This window comes from Ochlerotatus camptorhynchus, unplaced genomic scaffold, assembly GCF_037179485.1.
Source record: "Ochlerotatus camptorhynchus isolate MF236.1 unplaced genomic scaffold, CSIRO-AGI_Acam_v1.1 ptg000171l, whole genome shotgun sequence".
In the NCBI taxonomy this organism is placed as follows: Eukaryota; Metazoa; Arthropoda; class Insecta; order Diptera; family Culicidae; genus Ochlerotatus; species Ochlerotatus camptorhynchus.
In genome coordinates this window covers 350,874-372,766 of record NW_027040661.1, presented here as the reverse complement: position 1 = coordinate 372,766, position 21,893 = coordinate 350,874, and the positions used below count along the sequence as shown (strand labels likewise).

The 21,893-nt window shown below is 37.5% G+C and overlaps 1 protein-coding gene across 1 annotated transcript in view; it reads left to right on the top strand.

Moving 5' to 3' along the window:
* Positions 1 to 21,330, top strand: part of LOC135701666 (uncharacterized) — a 410,000-nt gene extending 388,670 nt beyond the window's left edge. The window contains exons 5-11 of the mRNA XM_065222524.1: positions 2,636 to 2,999; positions 3,042 to 4,922; positions 4,980 to 5,188; positions 5,242 to 5,467; positions 20,438 to 20,588; positions 20,654 to 20,773; positions 20,833 to 21,330. Coding sequence (XP_065078596.1) covers positions 2,636 to 2,999; positions 3,042 to 4,922; positions 4,980 to 5,188; positions 5,242 to 5,467; positions 20,438 to 20,588; positions 20,654 to 20,773; positions 20,833 to 21,022 — 3,141 coding nt within the window. The 3' untranslated portion in view covers positions 21,023 to 21,330. The remainder of the gene's footprint in view (positions 1 to 2,635; positions 3,000 to 3,041; positions 4,923 to 4,979; positions 5,189 to 5,241; positions 5,468 to 20,437; positions 20,589 to 20,653; positions 20,774 to 20,832) is intronic.
* The last annotated feature ends 563 nt before the right edge of the window (positions 21,331 to 21,893 follow it).

Below are 21,893 nucleotides of genomic sequence, written 5' to 3'. Positions count from 1 at the left end.
CGTGCGAGTAGCTCGGATTTTCGCGATGCGCGAGCAAAATTTTGATACGCTGCTCTTCTTGCTTGGACGGCATTTTGACAACTGAAGAGTGAATTCCAAAATCAAAATAGGAGCAACATTCTACACACACACACCTTCAAAATGAGGGGTGTTCAGGTTTTTTAAATGCAAAATTGAAAGAAATACGTCAAGTTGATATTGACCAAATTTTGACCGTATAACCCTTTACTCTAAAATAAGGGAGCGCGTCTCTTATATTTGGAAGGAGAAAGAAACTAAGGAGTGAGAGATTTCATATTTAGGAGAGAGTAATAGGACCAGCTAAGGTGCTACTTGCGTATAGCACAATCGAGTAGTGCACGGTGTTATAACGGGAGTAGCACTTTTCAATGGGGAGAGGCGTGGCTTAAAGATTTACAACTCATGCGTATGATTAAAAAACTGTGAATAGCAAAGTTTAAGGAAATTAATTGGGTTTTTTGTTAAAAATACTTTCAAAATTTAACACTCACGAATAACATCTCAAAAGAGCGAAAATTTCTTAAAATATGCGATAAGTGAATTTTAACCTACGAGTATCTCGCAAATAAAAACTTTGGCAATTTAAGCATGATGGGATTTTTTGTTGTAAATTTAATGTGTTTTAATATTAACACTATTTCAAAGATATTCGATAACTATCGGTAGTATTTTGGAAAATACTTATTTTTTCAATAATTCATAACTTTTTTAATTATGATTTGCCTTGCAAATACACAGTGTAAATAGGTATTTTTTTACCTAAGCTACAAAATAAATATACAAAAATATTTTAAAAAGATATGCAATTTGAGTTAACATCTCAAAAGGGCGAAAATTTCTTAAAATTTGCGATAAGTGAATTTTAACCTACGAGTATCTCGCAAATAAAAACTTTGGCATTTTAAGCATTATGAGCTTTTTTGTTGCAAATTTAATGTGTTTTAATATAAACAATATGAGTTGCTATCCATCTCCTTAACCGATCAGACGTATAATACCATTCTCGAAGTTCTTTTGTGTGACGCGCGTGAGTTTTGTTGCCCATAGCTTTGCGAGAAAACTGTGTCGTTTTGGATACATCCATTCTGCCTAAGCGACCGTGTATTTCGGAAATCAAACGATTTTTAGAAAGTGAACTGCAACTTGATATGTCACAAGTGAAATGCATCCAGCCACACAATGTGAAAAACGTTGTATACCTGGGTATGCAAAGTAACGAAGTAGCTAGAAGAATCACTTCAGCCCATCACCTGAAGCATTTTATGGAGTATGAGGGAAAAAAGATCTTTATTCCAATTTATGTCGAAAGCAGCGCTGACGACGTACGTTTGCATGATCTCCCAGATGACATGGAGAATGTGGCTATCATCGACCATATGCGCCAGTATGGAGAGGTGATAGCAATTCGCGGTGAGGTTTGGAAGAGTTATTTTCCAGGCTTCAGCAATGGAGTGCGTGTTTTGAAAATGAGACTTATTCTTCCCATCCCGTCATTCATCACCGTGGATGGCGAAATTACACTGGTATCATACCCAAACCAAGTGAAAACATGTCGCAATTGTGAGCGCAAATCTCACCCAAAGCAACGCTGCTCCGCTTGCAACAGCAGTAGCAATACTCTCAGTAGGAGCACCAACAACAACTACGTTAACAGCAAGAACAAGAACAACAACAACGCACACAAAGGTACGCCTGCTAAAATTGGTGAACGGCTCAGATGATTAATTTCCAATCTTCACAATTAGCTTCCGATCCGATAATTTTATTTTTTAAAGCTTTATTAAAGAGATTTTTAGCCTTAGGCTAGTTCATCTCTACCGATCCGATAAGATTTACCACCACATATGAGTGTTTGTTTTATTTTTTAATGCTTCGTGAATTTGAATGACTATATTAAATGTCGCTTTTAGGTGCACTATTTAATGAATTCAATACATATAATAATTTCAAATCTGTATCTATTTTTCTATTGAAGTCACTACCCAGTAACTAATACAGTATATCGTGTTTGCATTCCAATGAAGTTAGATTTATAGCCTGAAATCCTCACTTCCTTCTCGTGGCACTCCGTAGTGCTCTTGATCCAAATTCCTATCCTGCATCATGATAGGAGTAGGTTTGTACATATATACCGATAAATTCCACAAGCCCTGCAAATTAAATGCATCGATTTTACTATGTGCCAAACACGCCTAATTGAATTTTATCCAGCATCCCACCCTCAAGAAACCATCCAGAACTACCTGGAGTCATTAAACAACACTTGAAGCCATATTCACATACTAATAGGCAGCCAATTAAAGTACGCACCAACAAAAGCCGAATATGTACATTTGATGGGGGAGCATCACATTCATTGTAGGTACTGGAATTCCATCTCCTCAGCACTCACGAATAATTGCCTTTTCATTTGTGAAGTCCCATTTCAATACAAATTGCTTTCCCTTGTCCAGAATGGAGAAACCAATAGCAATTGAAAGCTCTATAGAAGGATTTAAAAAGGCAACAGGCATCGCATTGCTCATAGCAAAACAAATTCTCGTAATCCAAATGAAATGGCAAAATTAGCAATAATTAGATCAAATTTTCTTCTCCACATTCGTTTCACTTTCAGGTTTCGTTTCTAGAACCGTTAAACTTACAGCAACCCTTGTCAGCAGCTCCGACCAACAGTTTGGGAGCGGTAACGGTCGGTATCGGTACTGGCGTAAGTGGATTGGGAACGGGTACACTACAGCACTCCCTCCAGCACCAACATCAGCAACAGCAACCACAATTGCCACCCCCTCTTCTTCCGACATCCATTTCGACGGGGGCCAGTGAGATCGCCGCAAATGCAATAGCTATTAAAACGGTCGAGGAGATTTTCGACACCAGGCGGAGTTACAAACGCAGCACCGGTCGGTCGAAGCAACGGCAACCGAGGAGACCAAGCAGTAACTGTGAGGTCAAGTACATCAATGAAAATTTCAGTTCTGGTACGTATGGTAAGGTTTTGCTCTGATGAATATTGAGTTTAGATTGCCAAATAGTTTCAGGATCTTCTGCACCTATAACATCCGAGGAGGAGTATAACGACGATGAAGAAGACGAATTAAATAAAGTTCCTGAACTCAACTCACCGGATAGTATATCCGAAGATCTAGTACAGCCCCTACTGCTACGCCAGAGTCCTATCAAGACCACCGTTCCAGACACATCGAAACGAAATCCGTCTCCCTACTATTATTCAGATTTGTTGAAAAACAAATCCCAACAGGAACAACAAGCGGGATCTGGATTTATTCAATCAGAATCTACTGGAGCCAAAAGAGCCAGTAGCAGAGCATCTTCAGCAAGTGCCCGTCAACGTGAACCCGGTCCCAGATATAGGAAGAGCAGTAGCTTAGATACTCCGGCAGCAGAGAAGGAGGTCTGCCTTCCGAAACGTTATTCGATTACTGAGGAGGGAGTTCGAATTATCCGCTGTGACTCACCGTCTACCACCACCTCGGACGATTCGGATTGTTCTGAATGTCTAAAAAGAAGAGATTGGCATGCGCAAGCATTGGCTATAGTGCGTTCAAATTGTAACCTCCCACCGTCGGTAGACCCCTCAATGCCACCACATCGAATGCTCGGTCCAGCATCAGTTTGTGCCTGTGCCACACCCGCATTCGGCGAGGACAACGATGAGCTCTTCCGACCCCGTAGCATATTCTACGTGCATCAACCAGGCGCTCAGGACTGTGCCGATTGTACACTGAGTGACAATTCTGCCACTGTTAATGAAGATATGACGAGCATAAGAACAAGGCAAATCTACGAGACGGCATTTGATTCGAAGATTACCCGATCGGACGACGATTTGGACGAGGTTGATCGTGTAACCAATCAATCAGTACTGCTACAGCTGAGCAAGAGTAACAACAGCAGCAGTAGCAATATGGTATCTTGCCAGAATAAAGAGAACCGAGACCGAAGCAAACGCGGAGAGACAAAGAGGTCGAAGGGTTCTCTGAAACCGCCTTCATCAACACAAATTCAAACAACGGTGGAAATTGAAAATGCTCCGGAAGTAAATCTCTCCCAAGATCTGGAAAAACTACAGATCGACAAACAATTTGACAATATTACCAATGCAAATTCTACGTCTTCCTCCCAACTTCCACTGCGTGGATACACGCCTTCTCCGCCATCAACCGCTCCCCTTCCCATGAAGTTTCCCGGCAAACATGAACGCTTCTTCATCAACAGCATAAAAAGTGCTCCCAATCTTCCTTCTTCCAATGCGGCGCAACATCCGCGGTTGAAAGACCTCCGGCTGGATATCCAGGCGATACGTAACAGTGAAGTTCCTCCTTCCGGCAGTTGTGATGGTAGTATTAACAATTCCTCTTACAATAGTCCTAAGAACAGTGATAGGCCTCGGTCAACGATGTGCCTCGAGCCAGAGCGAGTTCTCGAGCTGAAGCGCAGTCATCGAAGTCATAAGCAACGGGGAAGGAACTTTTCCTCGACCGAAAGCATGGCTACCTCAAGCAGTGGTGGCAGCATGGAATCGCTTAAATCCAGTACGAGTGAGGGAAACCGAAGCACATCCAGCTCAGATTCACGGCATTCGTCTTCGCTTAGTTCACATAGCTCCGATTCGGGGCACACAATTGCCTTTCCATTGCGAGCTCCCGTGGTTATCCATAACAAGCTGAACATTCTTAGTCCCATTTCGGATAAGTCTTCTCAAGAACCGGGCTCGGAGACATCAGATATAAATAGGAATAACTCTCAGAAGCAGTCTCCGGACGAAACGGCAACTACTGGAGCAATATCAAAAAGGGATAATGATGAGAATGGGGCTGTGAAATTGGCTGTACCTAAAGCGAGGCGATCGGCTCCGAATAAGGCTCTTCTGTTAATTACTGGTAAGTATTTGAGTATCAAGAAGCATAATCTAAATTTTGAACGTTCAACTGTATCAGGTCCGGAAATACAAGGATCCGACAGTGGAATATCACTTCATTCACGAGAGGATGTCAAATCACGAACGAATTTCCTAAATTTGGGTATTCAACGAGCAACGCTCGGATTGGAGAAATCGGATCATGGTAAATCAGCACTTCCCCAGGATTTTAGCGATCTTCCATTTGATATGCCAAAGCTAAGGCGACGACGAGCTCACATGCAACAGGTACACATGTCAATTTTCTACTAGAATTAGATATTAACCGCATTTTTCCATAGGAACCGTGCACTTCCGGGAGCGTAACCTCGGTAGACGTTGGTGATCTTCCTTTCGATATGCCTAAGCTTCGACGACGGCTTCGGTTGTCTCAAAATCAGAATCAAATTGCCATCCCTTCCACATCCGGCATTCTGCTGCAAACCAGTACGGAATCCAGTGGACTATCGCAAGCTTCTTCCAGTCTATCGATGCGAGATTCTGATAATAAAGCGGTAGTCACCGGAGGTACGTACCAATCGCAAATCACACAAACGCGAAGCAGTCTGCCATTGCGGATCATTAAAATTTTACGACCGTATCACGTTGCGGTTTTTGTTAACATTTCAATCAAAAGTAACCATACCAAGGGGTTGCATGTTTGCCAGAGAAACACATCCCGTTTTCAATAATTAATGCCCTACTCGGTTTACTGCCTGCAAAACCACCACCAAGCTGCGAATGTTTCCGATCTGTGATTGAGTCATGTAACACGTGCTAATGGTTGTTCCGACAGCCATCCAAACCATTCTAAACAGTGGGAAGATTCGATCTAATGACCATTTCATCTATCAGATGGTATGATTTATGTGCGTAAAATGTTCATACATTATGTATCGAGCAGCATCAGTTTGCCTATCAGTTGGTCTGCATTGTCGGGGGAAATGCATTACGCATTCAGAGGAGGAATTAATCTCTTCTCTTTTTCTAAAACAGGGAATGAAACAACGGAATACGTGAAAACTCACTCCTACTCGCTGAAAGACAAAGGGATCGCTTCGGGTTGGATGGATGGTCATCAGATGGCGGGAGGTGAGACTTGGAAAGAGTCGTCACATGAGTGCAACAATGAATTGAACGGTTTGGTGTGAGAAGAACCGCATGTGGACGTCCAATGCAGGAAATTTGTGTTTTGGGCAACATTTGCGCGACATATCTGTACGCCGCAGTGATGGTAGAAGCCATTCGTTATTGCAGCTCTGCAGCATATTGGGTGCTTAAAGAGTTTTTAGGGAGCTGCTTTTTTGCTGCTTTTTATGTGGGCGATGATTCATTAGTGCGTAAAAAGAAAATTCTATACGTTGAGTCTTCTATTCGAAACATAGTTGCAAAAAAACAGTAGAGGAGATGGATGTAGAATACCAATGTAACGGAAGATCTCTATTTAAACCATAAAGTGAATCGAAATTTTAGTCCTATATCATCCAAATGTTGCATCAAGGTCAAGGTATTCCAAATGATACCCCAAGTAACCATTGAGGTTTTGAAATATAAAGCCCATATACGACTAGAGGGCTTAGTGGTTACTTGGGCTGCTGAGTGACGACGGTCAAATTCTGAAGGGGAAATAGGAGTAAAATGCCAATAGCAGACATCATGTGCACCCATTATATCTCAGCTAGCTAGTTGATATGGTTGCGAAAAAATACTGCCATACGATGAATTTTAAGGTTCTATGAGAAAGAAGTCGAGAAATCTTCAAATAAAATCAGTTGAAATTTTAAAATTTCATATTAGTGCCACCTGGAGGGCGAATTACGAACTGAAGTGTTTATTATCCAATCCATCTGAACAACATTGATGAAGATCACGTCATCTCACGAACAATCGTAGAAAGTGGAGTTACTCATTAAGTAAGTAAAATGTTCCTCGATTTTTCTCAAAAAAATTGCTCAAATATGACGAAATATGAAACAAAAAACTCAATCTCAGGCCGCTGGTAGAATGAAAGCTGGCGAAGGAGCTGGCCAGCAAATCCAGCTGAATATAAATTATTAAGAAAAATCTGTTGTCCGCTCGGTTGCAACCTTTCACTGGGTCTAAGAGTATACTCATAGACATAAAAGACGTAACATTTTCCTAGATGTTCCTCATATTAAATTAAGAACATCACGCGAAATTTATGGATATCATTACCCTCCCCTTTTCGTCACGTTTTTCCTAAACCTAATGCATTGCTTATCACACATTTGTAATTCCTCCCACCGGTGAGAGCGTGCCGTACTTAGAGGATACTCCCTAAGCAGGTTTTTGAACAAAATCTAGGAAAATTATGCTAGCTTAGTTAGTAACCCCACATTCAACGATTTTGAGTGAAATCCTACTTAATTTTGAGATAATTTCATTGGTTTCTACATCTACAGACAAGCTGAAACGTATAGGTACGCTCTTTAATAACCTAGCTATCGGCTCGCCTCTCTAGGTTCTCTCGATAGTCATAGCAGTAAAGCAAGTGATTGATTGATTACGGACAAAAGCTTGATCAATTTTCAATAGTTTAGTAATGATAAACTACTAAAATATTTATACCAAAAGAATCCTTGATGTAGGTCAAATGGTGTGAAAATAATTATAGTCCATCCATCCAGTTACAGGTAAACTTTTAAAACATGGCACTATTTCGTCACACACATTGTTTTATGTGCACCCCAGTATATTTCAAAAAGACGAAATTCAATATCAAAACACAAATCAAAATGATAGAAGTGAGGATTTGGCGCTCCATATGCGAGTCACATTGAGATGGAAGCATCATATCAAATTACGGCGGAAAAAGCGATTTCCATCAAGTTCAAATCGTAAGAATCAATGGCAGCATAACCTCGAGTAATTATCTTTTCATTATTCTGATGAAAAGGCAGTGCAAGAACGCATGGCAACTGTTGGGGGAAAACGTTCAATGAATGCAGTGTACGATCTCCCACCGAAGGTCCCGGATCGCGATCTAGCATTGGTGCTGTAGAGATTTGGAAAGGTTAAGCTTGTCATCCGGGAGAAGTTTACTGCGGAGCTGAACCTCGACATGCACACAGGTGAATACATGGACGTGGAGTAGGAGATATCATCCACGCATCATTTCCTCAATCTCTATGACGGGATCGGGAACACGCATTTTTTGTGCAACTCCTCCAAACGAGAAGTACGGAAGCAGCCAAGTAAATCAACACAAAAACAAGACGAAGTACACAATATGCACGCTGGTGTGGTTGCAGATGGTGCTTTGTTGGACATGAACGGCAAGAAAACGGAAGAGGTGGTGTAAGTAATTAACGAATAAATAGTAGAAATGGACGGGACAACCACGGAGACCGAGGATAATGTGAAAAGAAAGTGTAACCGATGTCAATAACCACCAGCCACCGGTATTCAAACATTCGAATGATGCGTATTGCTTATATAAGTTTGGAATCGTAGACTGGCCAAAGAGTCTGTCAAATAGTAGGAGGTTGAACAAAAACACGGTAAATTACCTCCCAGACAGTTAAGATAAGTTTTGTTTATGAAAGAGGCTTCTCCCAGAAAACATCCGAAGAACTCATCACAATCCCCCTACGACTTTTCGTGGAAACAGTGTTATTATTATTTGATAAATTGTTGGATTTTGGCTCTGTATAGCTTTATGAAGGGAGGGGGGGGATATACAAGTAACACGTCAAGAACTCGACGATTTTCGGAATTTTTTTGTGAGCATTTGAAAAAACGCAAACATTTGGGGTTTTTTGCATTAAATTGCTTAAATCTTCCTCTACAATGGGATCCACTTTATACACTTACGTAGAAGTTTTCAGGTACAAAATCATAACCATTACATTTGTCAGATCTTTTAATTAGAACAAAATGCGATAAAAGGTATGTTGACAAAGTTAATAATCAGAACAAAAATTATTGTATGTGTTTCAAATGTTCTGCTTCAAAAATATCGTGTATTATTGTTGCTATGTTGCTTATAAGAATAGTTTAAAACATGCCGATGAAAGCATTAAACTAAGTAGTCAAATAAAAAAAAAGTTGGGACTGGTAGTGTGTGTCCGTTCTATAACTTGAACAATCCTTAGTCTCGCAAGAAAGTAGGTTGATCTGCAATTATTATTACAATGAACATCAGAAGATCATAGACATGTACTAGGTCTCTGGTTATTTCTGGTTAGTAACTTATGATTATGAACACCTCTAATTTTTCAATAAATCCAGTCATGTCTCTTGGAAATTCTCGCAAGAGTAGGTTCATCTGTATCTAAAGGAAGGAAATGTATCTAAAGACCTTCAGAAGATCATACACCTGCTCTATGGTCTCTAAATATTTTGTAAATTCTCCTGGTTGATGGATTGATGATTCCTCCTTATATCTGGAATAAATTGATCAGGAATTGTTTCAAAGACCTTCAGAAAATCATGGACCTGGATGTTTAGGTAAATATTCTCGAGATCTCTTATTGTCCAATAAATGAAATCATGACTCTTAGATATACTAGCATGAAAGTAGATTGATCAAAATTATTCCAAAGAACTTCCTGATCTGCATCCATCTGCACTAAGGTCTATGGATATTCCTGGTTCGTTATTAATTATTATGAAAACCTCTAATTTCTCAATAAATCACACCATGACTGTAAGAAATTCCCGCAAGAAAAGGTTGATCAGGATTTTTTTTCCAAAGACCTTCAGAAATTCATTGGTCTGCACTATGGTCTCTGGATATTTTGAAAATTATTCTAGTTGATTGATAATTTTTCTGAAATCTCTTATCGTTCAATAAATCAAATCATGCCTCTTAGACATTCTCGCAAAAAGGAAGGTTCATCAGAAATTATTTCAAATACCTTCAGAAGACCGTAGACCAGCATTATGTTTTCTTAATATTTTGGCAATTTTTATGATTGATTATTAATTATTTTGAAAAACTCTAATTGTTAAATAAATCAATCCATGTCTCTTAAATATTCTTGCTAGAAAAAGGATGATGCGAAATTATTTCAAAGAAGATCAGAAGATCATAGATCTGCTCTGGATGTTTGTTTGTGTCTGTATATTTCTGGTTAGTCACTTGTTATTCTGAAGACCTCTAATTGTTCAATAAATCAAATTATGTCTCTTAGATATTTTCGCAAGAGTAGGTTGATCGGGAATTATTCCAAAGACCTTCAGGAAATCATAGATTTGCACTATGGCAATTCTTCTGATCGATTGGTAATTATTTTGGAGATCTCTTATTGTTCAATAAATGAAATCATGCCTTTTAGACATTCACGCAAGGAAGTAGGTTGATAATTTTTTTTTCCAAATACCTTCAGAAGATCATAGACCTGCACTAAGGTCTCTCGGTATTTTAGAAATTCTTTTGGCTGAATGATAGTTATTCGGAAGATCTCTAAATGTTCAATAAATCCAATCATGACTATACGATACTTTCGGAAAATAGTAAGTTGATCAAAAATTATCATAATTTTCTGTGAATATTTTAGGAAATCTTCAAGTTGATTAGTAGTTATTCTGATAGTTTCTAATTGATCAATAAATCCAATCAAGCATCTTAGACATTATCGTACAATAGGTTGATCATGAATTTGTCCAAATTTCTTCAGAAGATCATAGACCTGTACAATGGTCTCTGAATATGTTGGCAATTTTTCTGGTTATTTGGTTTTTATTTCATAGATCTAATGTTCTTCAATAAATCAAATAATGACACTTTGATATTCTCGAAGTGGGCCTCCCTTAGCTCAGACAGTAAAGGCGCAGCTACAAAGCAAGACCATGCTGGGGGTGGCTGGGTTCCATTTCCCGGTCCGGTCTAGGAATGTTTCGGGTTGGAAAATTTCTCGACTTCCCTGGGCATAGAGTATGATGCTACAATATACACACAATTATACTAATGCAAAAATGGTACAGGCATCGAAAGCTTTCAATTAATAACTGTGGAAGTGCATCTAGAAATCTAAGTTGAGAGCACGCAATAAGCTAATATGCAATATGCAATAAGCTTGAAATGCGAAGAAAAAGAACATTCTCGCAAGATATAAGGTTGATCAACATTATTCTTAAGAACTTTATAAGATCATAGACCTGCACTATGGTATTTTTTATATTTCTGGTTCTTTACTTATTATTCTGAATACCTTTAATCTAATCTAATATCTCTCTTACTCTCTCGCAAAAGTTGGTTGATCAAGAATGTTTCCAAAGACTTTCAGAATATCATAGACCAGCACCAAGCCGAAGAAGTGCTCCACCCTAATTATTCTGAAGATCTCTAACTGTTCAATAAATATTCTCTTAAATATTCTCGCATGAAAGTAGGTTAATTAAAAATTATGAAATTCTCCCAAGAGTTGGTTGATCAAAAAATTTACAAAGACCTTTAAAAGACCATAGACCAGCGTTATGTTCTCTTATTATCATGGTAATTCTACTGGTTGATTAGTAATTACTCTAAACATTTCTAATTGCTCAATAAATCAAATCTTGTATCTTAATCTTATTTTCTATTCTCGCAAGAAAGTAGGTTGATCAGAAATTGTTGTAAAGAACTTTAGAAGGTTATAGACCTGCACTATGGCGTCTTGATGTTTATGGTTAGTTACTTAATAATCGGAAGACCTCTAATTGTTCAATAAATCAAATAATGTATATTAGAAAGTCTCCCAAGAGTAGGTGATCAGGATTTTTTTTACAAAGACCTTCAGAAGATCCAGCACTATGGTCTCTGAATATTTTGGTAATTTTCCTGATTGATTTGTAATCATTCCAATGATCTCTAATTGTTCAATAAATGAAATCACGACTCTTAGATATTCTCGCAAGAAAGAAGGATGATCAAAATTTTTCCAAAAATTTTAGAAGATCATAGACTTGCACTGTGGTATCTGGATATTTTCGATTAGTTAATTATAATTCTGAAGACCCATAATAGTTTTGAAAAATCCAACCATGTCTTTTAGAAATTCCCGCAAGTGTACGTTGATCAGGAATGTTTCGAAAGATCTTTCGAAGATCATATACCTGCTCAATGGTACATGGATATTTTGAAAACTCTTTTGGTTGATGTGTGCGGCTCCATTTCAGTATACCTTATTTCACTTCGGCACACAGCCCGACAGCCTCATACAGTTTTTCTTTACACCATTCATAATTTGTCAAGAAGATATTAGAGAATTTTTTATAAACAGAATTTGGATTTTGAACAGAAAAACCAGTAATTTTGTAGAAAACATGTCTTAAATAAAAAAATAAATAAATTTGAAATATATTTGATTCCAAACCGCAGCAATTTTCGAATTGTGCTTAGAACCACAATTTGCAAAATGCTAACTCCCACAATTTGAAAATTTCCGCAGTCTGATATCAAATTTCAAATTTTTCAAAAATCAAAAAAAAAATTCTATCTCTTAGTTATAGAAACAGAGCAAGGCCTTCTATAATCGAATTTTAGAAGTACATAAATTTACAGATGTTTCGAATCTTCCATGGACCATTCGGTGACCACTGAGAGTCTAATACCAGCTGATGAATATAAATTCAGTGGTTTACTACATTGCATAATGATCACAATCAAATACAGGAAGTATTTAATTTTATGCATGTTCCTAGGACCATTCGGTGACCATTCAGAGTCTTTGACCACCTTATATTTTAACAATCAGTATTTTGCTACATTACATATTGATATATAGACAAATCAAGGCATACTACAATAAAATCTAATAAGTTTTACGGATGATCCAGATCTTCCAGAGGGTGAGGTGACCACTCGATCGATGACCTTCTGATATATTAAAAATCGGCATTTTGCTACTTATTGATATGTATGTATGTATGTATGTATGTATGTATGTATGTAAGGTAGCCACCATCCCTTCAAGACTTATCTTGTATGCAGCTCCACTTAATAGCAAGATCAATTTGAGCTACCGATCTGAATTCACTTTATCGCTGTATGAAGGGCCAAAAACGGAGGGGTGGACCCGTAAGCAGAGACACTTACGCGAAATCCACGGGAATTTAAGAATCTCCTTACGCTCCAACAAATCGAATAACACAATTCGCAATACTTATTAAGCTTCCTACTGGATGGTTTGTTAAGAAGGGCGCGTCAATCGCCCTGAAACTGTTGGAGTAGAATTCACACCACCACAATCGAATCGGTAGGATATAGAAAATGATAGTGTTTATTCCCTCCTAGACTCCGGCTGTCAATCATACCATCGTCCAGTTTCAGTTTGAATGATACCCTGATGCTCCCTCCCAACCCAGTATTTATTTATATAATGAAAATATATGCAATGGAGAAATGAAATATATCAGAACATTAAAATATGACATAATGAAATACATTTATATGGATAATATAGTTGGTACTGCAATGAAGAAGTATTTTACATATAATAAGATGCAGCTCTACACCTCCTCGGCTCACAACGGGTGGATGCAACACTGAAATGTATAGGATATATTAAGCAATTAAATATATTTTGCTCGAATGATACTAACAATAATGCTATAAATTGTGATGAATAACTAACATGACGAGAAATAACCTGCTTAATAATTATAAACATATCATATTATTTAATGTTTCTGCTTCATCAGCTTCATATTAATTTCGATGACTTGCTTGGGTAAACTGAAATATTAAGCTAAAGGTAATAGTATATCATGCAATGTATAATTTATATAATATATGTAGTGAAATGCAAAATGTATGTATGTATGCAGGTATTTCCTTAAAACACAGAAAATATAACAAAATGCCAGTGGCGTCCCGTAACCTCACTATTTACCTGTGCACCAACTTTCAAAACCAGATTTAATGCCATATTCATATTCGAATCGGTTGGAAATACACTCAATCTTCTAATTTACTCGATATCTATCTATTGCAAGCAATATATTGATTATTATTTATGTTTTGAGAGTTGGTGCACAGGTAGATCGAGGTTAAGGAAACGCCACTGGAAAATGCAGAAAACCTCGATTTTAGTCACTCAAATTCTTTACACTCAAGCTATATATTGATATAGATATTGACACTCAAGCTGCTTATTGATATAGAGACAAATCAAGGTATACTACAATCACTTTTCTTATCATTTTTAATTGATCAACGAGTCAGTATCTAAGGATAAAAGGAAAATAGTGCCGAAAGCAACGAACAGTCCTTCCGAAACGCCTGGATGTATGTTTTTTAGTTTAGTTTTGCATATGGGTCATTACGCGCCAAGTGTATACAGCACATGAAATTGACCTCTTCCGATTTAGACCAAATTTGTAGAGAATGTTCATTAAAGTTCAAATTTTAAAAAATCCAAAGATTTATGCTAATCGGAGCACCCCTTAGTCAAGGGGCCCATTTTCCATTTTTCGTGATTCTTTGGAAAGCACTGCATTCTTTTGCTCATATCTCCGGAACAAATAAAGCTACAAATTGCATTAGGTATTGTTTTAATAAGGAAATTAGACAAGAAATCTTAATCTGTAACTTTTGTTTCTGTACAGTGTTGCCAAACATTTTTTATTTTTGTTTGAAAATTTTATATGAAGTTTTCTCATAATACGTGTCGTTTAATTTTCATTTTAAGGACACCATCGTGTTTTTCATCCTTTTTTACATAAGAAACACTTAACGACAAAAAGTAATTTGCGTAGTTCTTGAGATATTGCATTTTGAATAAACAATGTCATAAATTATGAGGGTAAAACTTTTTTTTTTTATTTTTTTTTTTTCCATGTCCTCTTAATAAGTGGATTAATTCTCATGACTTATTGTGTGAAATAATATTTAAAGAAAAAAAATCGATTACATTACCAAGAACAGTGTTGCCAAATGAAATATTATTTAGCGACTAAAACTTTAAACGTGATTTTTTTAAGTTGATGCATCTAAATATGTGGTTTGATTGCACCATCGTGTCCCACAGCATTTTTACATAAGATAGACTTTCTAAAACAAAGTTCAACGCAATGTAACATTTTGGGAAAACAAATTAAAACAAAGTGTTTTTTATTTTTCTGATGCATTTTCTAAAGCAATGGAATTAATATCCAAACCTATTATTTTAAAAGTTTTCAGAAGGTAAGTGCACAACAGACCTAAATCTATGTTTTTTGGTACAAGATCCCCACAATAACTAGACAAAAATGCGAAATGTAGGACTAAACTGTAATTTGCTCATGTTTTGCATACGATCCAGAAAATGATTTTTTTTATATATTAGGCGTCTATGTTTTAAGCATCTCTGGCGCATCTGTCTAGTTCATTAGAAGTTTGCAGATACCGAGTGGAAAATGGTGTGTTCTATTCATGGGGTAAGCCACTTTGCCACCTTGTGTTAAACACATCAAAAACACTCTTCGACACTCTTCGACACACTCAAACACCCTTCAACCGCCATGAGAACCAATTTTTCAATCTTTTCTGGCAGCACTGCCATTCATTTGATGCCCTTTTTTGTTTTTGTTGATTTTTTTTCCTGAAGTAGGGACCTCTAAAAATCGGTAGGATTCCACAAAAAAACTGATCGGAAAACCGAAGTAGCCCTCACCCCCACAATTAGGAAACAAGATCAACATCAAGCTCAACATTGAAAAAACCGACAATTTCAACCTCTAACAAGCTAGAATATCTGTAACTGTATATGAATGAAGCGGATAATAATTATCAAATCAATTATTGATCGATACCTGAAGACAGATATTTCTTTCTAATGTGTTCGATGAACTTTCGTCGTTGATTTCATATACACAATACCAAATCAGAGAGATCCATCCTACTAGCTGCCGCTGACAAATAAGTTCGTTTTTTTTGCGAAATTAAGATCCAGAGATTGCTTAGAAAGGGGCGTGCTCGGTTTGGTTATCTGGGCTTGCTTGCGACTGGAATTCGGTTGGGATGGATTCGAGAGGACTTTACTGGTTTGAGCCAGGATGTCAAGCATCATGACATGAGAATGCGACGGCTGAGGGAGTACTTTTTGAGATCGGAATGGAACTCCAGGCATACATACACAGCACATTCTTTTAGATAGGTGTTGCGGATGACGATCAGGGATGCGAATTTGAATTCCTGTAAGTTGTTTACATAGACGTGTGCATTATTTCTGGAATTCCGTGCTTTCACTGTGCATGATTAAATTGGTAAATTTTTGGAGAGCAAGAAAAAAGAATTCTGATTATAAACAAAAGTGGATGTAATGCTAGCCAGTAAGCATTAATTTTCAATAAACGTTTTGACAGCTAGATTGACATGCAGAAACACCCATAAACACCTTCCGACACCCTAAAACACACAAGAAACACAATTACCCCCCGTAACGTAGGTAGATCACCTTTTCGTGGTACGTTAAGGGATGTAAGATCTACCATCAATTCCTAGTCCTGACTACTTCAAACTAGGGGAACAGGATTTTTCAGTAATCAAAGGAACACATCTTAGTCCTTGTTACTTTTTATGCCTTGTTGATAGTGACAAGACTTGGCTTAGTCCACCGAGGATGATCTTGAAACAAGGAAAAAATGAGTTTATTAGTCTTCATCTATGTGATTCCTAATCTTCTATTCGTTGTTCCCTAATTTGAAATGCTTAAGACTAGGGATGCATGGTCATAATTGGTGTCATTCCTTAATTTTGTTGCTAAGGAATCCAATTTTGACTGTCAAGGGGCGTGCCTTTGGAGGGTGTTTCAACACTCCGAAGGGTATAAATAACGGGACCTTTCAATTAGAGTAGGATCCTTGAGATAAATGCAAGAATGACAACTGTAAAAAAATCGAATACTTCATCATTTCTCAATAGTGATGGAGAAATGCGACATGCACTAAACTAAGGATATGGGAAATACTACAATAGATCAAATTACTGGTCGCAGTGGTGTTAGGTCCCGAACAGTGGAACAAAATTACAAGCTTCGTTCTGGTGTTACGGAACTGAAAAGTGTTTGTGATGGCCATGCTAAGCAATATGGAGACTTGTATGTGACAATGCAACGACAGTGCTGCAACCCATTGAATGTGCATACAGTTATTCGTCGCAAGAGTTTGAAACCAATTTCTGCACGGTTTCATGACGAGTACAATAAGAACTTTGCCAAAAATTATCGAAGGTCGGAAAGTATGCGTGCAATGTCATCTGGCGGTTAAAAAAGCATGGATAATGACCAGCCATCTGCAGGTAAAATTCATCTTGAATTATTCATTTCAATCCCAGCCGTACGAAAGCAGGTCTATATTGTACAATCCGAGTTTTTCAAATTCACTCGTCATAGCTTACGTGAAGGTGAAGTCGTTGTAGTGGCAAATTTCTCTGAAAACTATTCTTTTGTTTTTTTTAAGTGTACAGGGAATTCATTATAATAATTTGCTGGCAGCCGTTCACACTTTTGCTGCCTACACTGTACACCAGAATAAAGTTGTACCATTGAACTGCGTCATAATGGCCGATACTCTAGAGCACAGCACAACAACATTTCATGCTTTCCAGCGCCATTTCATAGAGTATCTCAAAGCCTAGGTATCACAGTTGTCCAAAATCTCGTACTTCTCCGATGGTGCGGTACCCTGGTTTTTCACGAAAGCAAATTTGGGGTGCCCGCTGAGTGGCACTACTTTGTTACGGCACATGGCAAAGGACCAAGTGATGGATTGGGATGAACTTTGAAGAGATTGACAACGCGAGCTAGTTTACAAGGAGCCACTATTCGCACGCAAAAGGAGCTCTATGACTGGGCAATGAAGAATTGCAATACAAACGTTAGATTTGTGTCATCTGAGATCTGTTCCGAAGAAAAACAAATACTGTTCCACCGTTTTTCATCAGCTGCATCTATTCCCAGTATTCGTTCAATACATGCAGCAGCTCCTTCTGGTATTGATACCTTTATTATGAAAACTGTTTCTGGTGCCACAACTGGTTCAGCTTTTAGAGTTGTGGCAACGAAACGTGCAAAGCAAGTGGATTCGAATAATAATGGGAAGAAATCATCACGAAGTGCTAGCATTGAGAAGAAAAATAAGTAAATTGTAATTTATGTTTTAAATTGTTATAATAAAATGTAAGAAACAAATGATCAGATATGTATTATGAGAAAACTGCATTTAAAATTTTCAAACAGAAATAAAAAATGTTTGGCAATACTGTACAGAAACAAAAATTATAGATTTAGATTTCTTGTCTAATTTCCTTATTAAAACAGTACATAATGCAATTTGTAGCTTTATTTGTTCCGGAGATATGAAAAAAAGAATGTAGTGGTTTCTAAAATATAATGAAAAATGAAAAATGTGCCCCTTGATCGAGGGGTGCTACGATCAGCACACAACTTTGGATTTTTAGAATTCGAACTTAAATGAACATTCCCTCCAAATTTGGTCCAAATCGGAAGAGGTCAATTTCACTTTTGCAATTTTTGTGACCACTTGGCGCGGAATGACCCATATACATGTTCGAGTGACATATTTGTGTATTGTGAACACTACAAATGTTTTGTCTAAGCCGGGAAGCAACAAAGTGTGCACATTATATAATCTGATAAATGAATAGTCAAAATGATTACGTTTCAATAAGAAACATTACTTCGATTTTTCATTCATACATAATGTTTCTAAAATTAGTTTTGAGTATTCGAACAGTATTTTAATAGAAAGGGTATCAAATATATATGAATATGTGCAGCGTATTTTTCAAACTAGGAATAAATATTGATTTAGACCTTAATCTTGTGGTTAGCACATTGTGCAAGCAACAAATCAATGTTGCCGCATGGTTGCCAATATGGTCACCGCCAAACCGACATGAAACTTAAGCTCAACTCTTGATCGAGAATCCATAACGGCGGATTCAAATGTGCAGCGATCCCATAAGTCAAAACCATAGACATTTGTTATCTAGATAAAAATAATAAGCCCGGAAATAGTTTAGACACCAACCAACTCATATATTTTGTATGCGTGTTCGTGGCTAGGATACACATTTTTCGCGAACACGGCGGCAGATGTCAGTTTTGTGTTTTGATCAGAAATTTGATCGTACTTTGTGATATGGTTATGATTTTTATAATTTCATATTTGAAATTCATTCGTGAGTTTCTCAAAATTCTTTGCGAACATTTGCGTCTGCATTTGCGAAATGCTCGTACATTTTAAAAATCGATTAATACTTATGGTATAGAATAGGGAATAGACTCATTTATTTGGTGATTCTTTTAGTCATTATGGTTTTATGACCGTTCCAAGGAAGCGGGGTATTGTTTCCCCATATAAAATCAAAAAATAATAACTTTCACTAGTTTTCTCCAGAGAGTTTCTTTTGCATGAGTGGGCAGATAGCCATGAATTTGGGCTCAAATTAATCCTTAGGTATAGATCTGGTCAGAATGAGAATCATGATTTTTGAAATTCATGTACAAACGTGCTATGAAGTCAGGTTTCAGATTTTTTCATTCCGGTACTTACATATTGGAGCATGCACGATAGAAGTAAAATAAATGTGTGTTACTTGTATATTTAAAGTTTTTCTCGTGCTCTTTAATGCGGCGAAAACTTCAATTTGTCGAGATATTTGTTTTTGATTCGAGCCCAAAACTGCTCGAACATAATGTTACGCAATGCCGAATTTTGCTCGAAGGTCTAGTACTACCTTGTGCGTTTCACTCGTTTCGATATCGGTAATGTCAAATGTGGTCGAAACGAAAAAAAAAATACTCGGAGTGAGATGGGCAATGCCACCTCTGGTTATGATCACCTATGACCACTGTATCTTAAAATTCCATCCAACTACACATCCCAAGTAATATTTCCGGTTTTTTATGGTGTTCAAGCCAATTCTTAGAATTATAACTATCTTCAAAACCTTGATAAAACCAGAATTGTTAATTGGGATATCAAGACTCACTTCAACAATGTTTTCTCCTAGACCGGTCGAACCTTGATTACGATACTTTTAGCTTCACTCAGATAAAAACATCCATCGATGGCCAGTAATTAAAACCTCCCAAACAAGCATTGCTGAATAACTGATATGTTCCTCATTGTCACATGCAGTGGTTATTTTTTCCTCCCTAAACGGTCGTCACTGTGTAACGTAAAAATGCTTCTCTCGCGAATTTAGGGTGATTGTCGGGACGGTTAGAGGTTTGGGGGATGTATCAACATGTGTGGAATAAATAATGAATTTATCAGCCACGAGGACTAATTGCTCGACGACCAAATGGTGCATGGTTTTGGGCTCATGTGTTTTGACAGGGACAGTGTCAGTGGCATTCCAAGCATGTCGAGATGATTGTTATAGCAGGATGAATGGCTGTTTTGGCACAAACAATAATGATTGGTGATGGGATAAGATACGCGACGAGCGCGGAATGGTAATTTTTGATTGGATTGTGCATTGATTGGAATGTGATCTATGCGATGAATGTTACTTTAATTCTTTATAATCCTTCTATTTCACAGGATTTTACAAGCAAAGTCTTACGCTGAATCTAAACGAGTGCAATCCCAAGCCTCCAAAGAAATTTGGAACTCTCGATCTAGGCCTCAACTTCAACACAGTGAGATCCAACGTCGAACTGATAGATGCAACAATTCCACTGGACCGCCAAGGGTATGAGCTTCACAGTGGAAGACATACATCGGAGTGTTCTAATATGAAATGTATTGATTTTCCAGGTGGTACCACGGTTCGATAAGTCGAATAGATGCTGAGAAAATTTTACGGCCTTTGGGGGAAGGAAGCTTTCTGGTGCGCAACAGTGAATCAACACGGCAGGACTATTCGCTCACTTTGAAGTAACGCTTGGTTGCATTGGATTAAACTTCTAACAAATACTAACATTTGAACATTTCAGGAGTGCAAAAGGATTCATGCACATGCGAATACAGCGTGATCCGGAAACTGGTCATTTCATACTAGGACAATTCAGCCGGCCCTTTCCGACAATACCGGACATGATACGGCACTTTTGCCTGAACCGGTTGCCAGTTCGTGGAGCTGAGCATATGTGCCTCCTGGAGCCGGTCATTGCACAGATCCTCTAAGTTGTTTCAACTGACACCGTAACATTAGTTTGATGCACTTAATAAGGTGTTTTCTACATCTTGCAGAAGTTTGAACTAGTTGATTCTGACTTTATACGATACGTTCAAAATTTAAATCGAAATTACTATGGGGTAATCATTTTTTGTTCCAGTGAAGTATCAACTTTTACTTTGTCTTTATGATGTTTATTTGTACGCATTTTGCAGCACTTTAGACTCCTGTGCAAAAAGCGCAGGCTAGACACTTAAAAATCGACTTATTTGAAAGCAGTAGCAGCTTTGCAACAGTATTGGAAAGCTACACTTATGAATTCAGTTCTGAAATACTGTAAGAAGATCAATTTTTAAAGTTTTTTTTATCAGTGCGTAAATATTATCGTGCATTTATTATTAGTACAGGAGTCAAATGAGGTGCGAAATTTGCAATAAAAAGTTATTGAACATAAATAATAGACTGATGCAAAATTTGAAATTTTCGCACCACGGTGTTCAAACGGTTCCAAATCGGGTCCTGATTAACCTCCAAAAGTTTAAACTCATTTGATTGGAAACTGACTTGGCACAAACCATTTGAAGTTTATATGGAAATTACTATGGGAAAACAAAACCTTTTGTTCATTGTCTTTTAGCTTTTTTACATATTGTACTGTTAACAAATTCTATTGCTATTCTTATGGGAATTTTCATCAGCTACAACTTTGCAGAAAATCGTTTTTCAGCCAAACGTCAAATTAAATAGTTATTAATTGTTTAAGAGATTGATAATCTTATGGCACGATTAAGCAACTGTATTGTGGGCAACACTGTATTCTGCAGTGTGACATAGTAGCCATGATTTTTGTCCTCTATTCTACGCGCCATAAACACCAAT